This window comes from Mizuhopecten yessoensis, unplaced genomic scaffold (genome assembly GCF_002113885.1).
Source record: "Mizuhopecten yessoensis strain PY_sf001 unplaced genomic scaffold, ASM211388v2 scaffold7015, whole genome shotgun sequence".
NCBI classification, from domain to species: domain Eukaryota; kingdom Metazoa; phylum Mollusca; class Bivalvia; order Pectinida; family Pectinidae; genus Mizuhopecten; species Mizuhopecten yessoensis.
Window position 1 is genome coordinate 283,152 of NW_018406838.1, and position 4,206 is coordinate 287,357.

Genomic DNA, 4,206 nt, shown 5'->3' on the forward strand with positions numbered 1-4,206 from the left:
GTGTCTTATCACCCAATCCTATATACAGTAATGTGTCTTATCACCCAATCCTATATACAGTAATGTATTGATTCCTTTACAGGGGAACCAAGTGACTATCCACCCAATACTGTCTACAGGAACCAAGATCTGGCACCTTAGGGAGGAAAGTCAGTTCTACCCTAAGGCGAACTTCCAATCGGCAGTAGGTGTGATACCTAACAAATCTACTGTGATGTTTTGTTTGGGAGAGATTGACTGCCGCGAGGCTGTAACACACTGTGTGGAGCAGGCCCGATACGATGTAAGTATTGCAGCCATTTGTCCAGATAACATCACTGAGGGGGAGGGGAGATAATGTCACTGAGGGAGAGGAGGGGAGATAACATCACTGAGGGAGAGGAGGGGAGATAACCAGACTGAGGAAGAGGGGGAGGGGATAACAGCACTGAGGGAGAAGGGGAGGGGATAACAGCACTGAGGGAGAGGGGGAGGAAAGATAACCTCACTAAGGGGGGGGGGGAGATAATGTCATGGAGGGAGAGGAGGGGATATAAAGGCACTGAGGGAGAGGAGGGGAGATAACATCACTGAGGGGAAGGGGATAACGGCATTGAGGGAGAGGGGGAGGGAAGATAACCACACTGAGGGGGGGGGGGAGATAATGTCATGGAGGGAGAGGAGGAGGGGAAAAACCTCACTGAGGGAGATGGGGGAGATAACAGCACTGAGGGAGAGGAGGGGAGATAACGGCACTGAGGGAGAGGGGAGGGAAGATGATGTCACTGAGGGGGAGGGGAAAACATCACTGAGGGAGAGGGGGAGGGAAGATAACCTCACTTAGGGAGATGGGGGTAACATCACTGAGGGAGAGGGGGGAGATAACCTCACTGAGGGAGAGGGGGAGGGAAGATAACTTCACTGAGGAAGAGGGGGAGGGAAGATAAACTCACTGAGGGAGAGGAGGGTAACAGAACTGAGGGAGAGGGGGGAGATAACCTCACTGAGGGAAAGGGGGTAACATCACTGAGGGAGGGGGGGGGGGTAACCTCACTGAGGGGGAGGGGAAAACATCTCTGAGGGAGAGGAGGTAGATAACATCACTGAGAGAGAGGGGGGAGAGAACCTCACTGTGGACGAGGGGGAGGGAAGATAACGTCACTGAGGGGGGGGGGGAGGGGAAAACATCACGGAGGGAGAGGAGTGACATCACTGAGGGAGAGGAGGAGGGGAGATTGCCTCCCTTAGGGAGAGGGGAGTAACCTCATTGAGGAAGAAGGGGAAGGGAAGATAAATGTCATGGAGGGAGAGGAGGGGAGATAACCTCACCGAGGGAGAGGGGGAGGGGCAACCATCACTGAGGGAGAGGAGGGGAGATAACCTCCCTTAGGGAGAGGGGAGATAACCTCACTGAAGGAGAGGGGAGATAACGGCCCTGCAAGAGAGGAGGAGGGGAGATAATGTCGCTGAGGGAGAGGGGGAGGGGGTAACATCACTGAGGGATAGGGGGGAGATAACCTCACGGAGGGAAAGGGGGTAACATCAGGGAGGGAGAGGGGGGAGATAACAGCACTGAGGGAGAGGGGGAGGGGAGATAACCTCACTTAGGGAGATGGGGGTAACATCACTGAGGGATAGGGGGGAGATAACCTCACTGAGGGATAGGGAGAGGGGAGATAACCTCACTGAGGGAGAGGGGGAAGATAACCTCACTGAGGAAGGGGGGGAGGGAGGATAACCTCACTGAGGGAGAGGGGGGTAACATCACGGGGGGAGGGGGGGGAGATACCCTCGGTGGGGGAGGGGGGGGAAACATCAGGGGGGGGGGGGGGGGAGATACCCTCACGGGGGGGGGGGGGGAGGGAAGATAACCTCACTGAGGGATATGGGGAGGGGAGATAACCTCACCGAGGGAGAGGGGGAGGGGAAAACATCTCTGAGGGAGAGGAGGTAGATAACATCACTGAGGAAGAGGGTGAGGGGAAAACATCACTTGGGGAGAGGGGGAAGATAACCTCACTGAGGAAGAAGGGGAGGGAAGATAACCTCACTGAGGGATATGGGGAGGGGAGATAACCTCAATGAAGGAGAGGGGAGATAACGGCCCTGCAAGAGAGGAGGAGGGGAGATAACCTCCCCGAGGGAAAGGGGGAGGGGAAAACATCTCTGAGGGAGAGGAGGGGAGATAACATCACTGAGGAAGAGGGTGAGGGGAAAACATCACTGAGGGGGAGAGGAGAAATATCACTGAGGGAGAGGGGGAAGATAACCTCACTGAGGAAGAAGGGGAGGGAAGATAACCTCACTGAGGAAGAAGGAGAGGGAAGATAACCTCATTGAGGAAGAAGGGGAAGGGAAGATAACCTCACTGAGGAAGAAGGAGAGGGAAGATAACCTCATTGAGGAAGAAGGGGAAGGGAAGATAAATGTCATGGAGGGAGAGGAGGGGAGATAACCTCACCGAGGGAGAGGGGGAGGGGCAACCATCACTGAGGGAGAGGAGGAGCGCCTGTGTGATGCTGATATATATCCACTGAGGGAGAGGAGGGGAGATAACCTCACTTAGGGAGATGGGGGTAAAATCACTGAGGGTGAGGGGGGAGCTAACCTCACTGAGGGAGAGGAGGGGAGAAAACATCACTGAGGGAGAGGGGGTAGATAACATCACTGAGGAAGAGGGTGAGGGGAAAACATCACTGAGGGGGAGAGGAGAAATATCACTGAGGGAGAGGGGGAGGGGGTAACACTTAGGGAGATGGGGGTAACATCACTGAGGGATAGGGGGGAGATAACCTCACTGAGGGATATGGGGAGGGGAGATAACCTCACTGAAGGAGAGGGGAGATAACATGCCTGCAAGAGAGTAGGAGGGGAGATAACGTCACAGAGGGGGAGGAGAGATAACCTCACAGAGGGGAGGGGAGATAACCTCACTTAGGGAGAGGGGGTAGATAACATCACTGAGAGAGAAGGGGCGATAACCTCACTGAGGGGGAGGGGAGATAACCTCACTGAGAGAGAAGGGGGAATAACCTCACTTCGGGGGAGTAGGAGTGGAGATAACCTCACTGAAGAAGAGGAGGAGAGGAGATAACCTCACTGATGGAGATTGGGAGGGGAGATAACTTCACTGATGTAGAGGAGGAGGGGAGATAATGGCACTGAGGGAGAGGGGGAGGGGAGATAACGGCACTGAGGGAGCGGAGATAACCTCGCTGAGGGAGCGGGGAAGAGGAGATAACCTCACTAAGGGAGAGGGGGAGGGGAGATCATGCCACTGAGGGAGAGGAGGGGAGATAACCTCACTGAGGGGGAATAGGAGGGGAGATAACCTCACTGAGGAAGAGGAGGGGAGAGAACTTTACCGAGGGAGATTTGGAGGGGAGATAACTTCACTGAATGAGAGGAGTAGGAGAGATAACCTCACTGAGGGAGAGGAGGAGGGGAGATAACCTCCCTTAGGGAGAGGGGAGATAACCTCCCTTAGGGAGAGGGGAGATAACCTCACTGAGGGAGAGGAGGAGCGCCTGTGTGATGCTGATATATATCCAGTATTCATTGTTAATGAAATACAAAACATTGTTTTTTCCTGAACATAATAAAGTCGTTGACTCGTTGAATATTTTGTTTTTAGGAAATTATTTCAGGACAACTTTCTGGGCTTTATGTGTAGACAAAGCTACATCAATACAAATGTAGTGAAAATTGCCTCACATTTAGTAAAGTAAGACACTATTAAAAATATCTAATCTTTCACATTTTTTTGACTGTCAGAACTTAGAGGAGGCTATCAATGCTGTCATAGACATCTACCTGGACAAGCTGTTGACCCTGAGGAAGGAGAGGGACTGGGATGTCCATGTACATCCAGTGATGCCCATCCTAGAGCCTACCAGGTATACATACTGTTAATAATGACTGAGAATAAGATGAGAGTATATTTTTAGGTCACCTGAGCTTTGCTCAAATGACCTATTCCAATCACTTTCCATCCGTCGTCGTTGACTGTCGTGCGTCGTGCGTAAACTTTTTACATTATCAACTTCTTCTCAAGAACCAGTGGATGGAATTTTTTCAAACTTGGTCAGAATCATCCTTGGTAGATGAGGCTACCAAATTGTAAAATTGGGATTCCTACCCCAACCCTAGGGGCCAGGGCGGGGCCCAAAAGGGAAAATTAACCAATATTTCAAAAATCTTCTTCTCCAGACTCAGAGGTATTACAGT

The 4,206-nt window shown here is 52.3% G+C and overlaps 1 protein-coding gene across 1 annotated transcript in view; it reads left to right on the top strand.

Annotated features, from left to right (window-relative positions):
* The first annotated feature begins 78 nt into the window (after positions 1–78).
* The window catches only part of LOC110452964, a 7,738-nt gene continuing 3,610 nt past the window's right edge, over positions 79–4,206 (top strand). The window contains exons 1-2 of the mRNA XM_021501742.1: positions 79–283; positions 3,754–3,875. Coding sequence (XP_021357417.1) covers positions 215–283; positions 3,754–3,875 — 191 coding nt within the window. The 5' untranslated portion in view covers positions 79–214. The remainder of the gene's footprint in view (positions 284–3,753; positions 3,876–4,206) is intronic.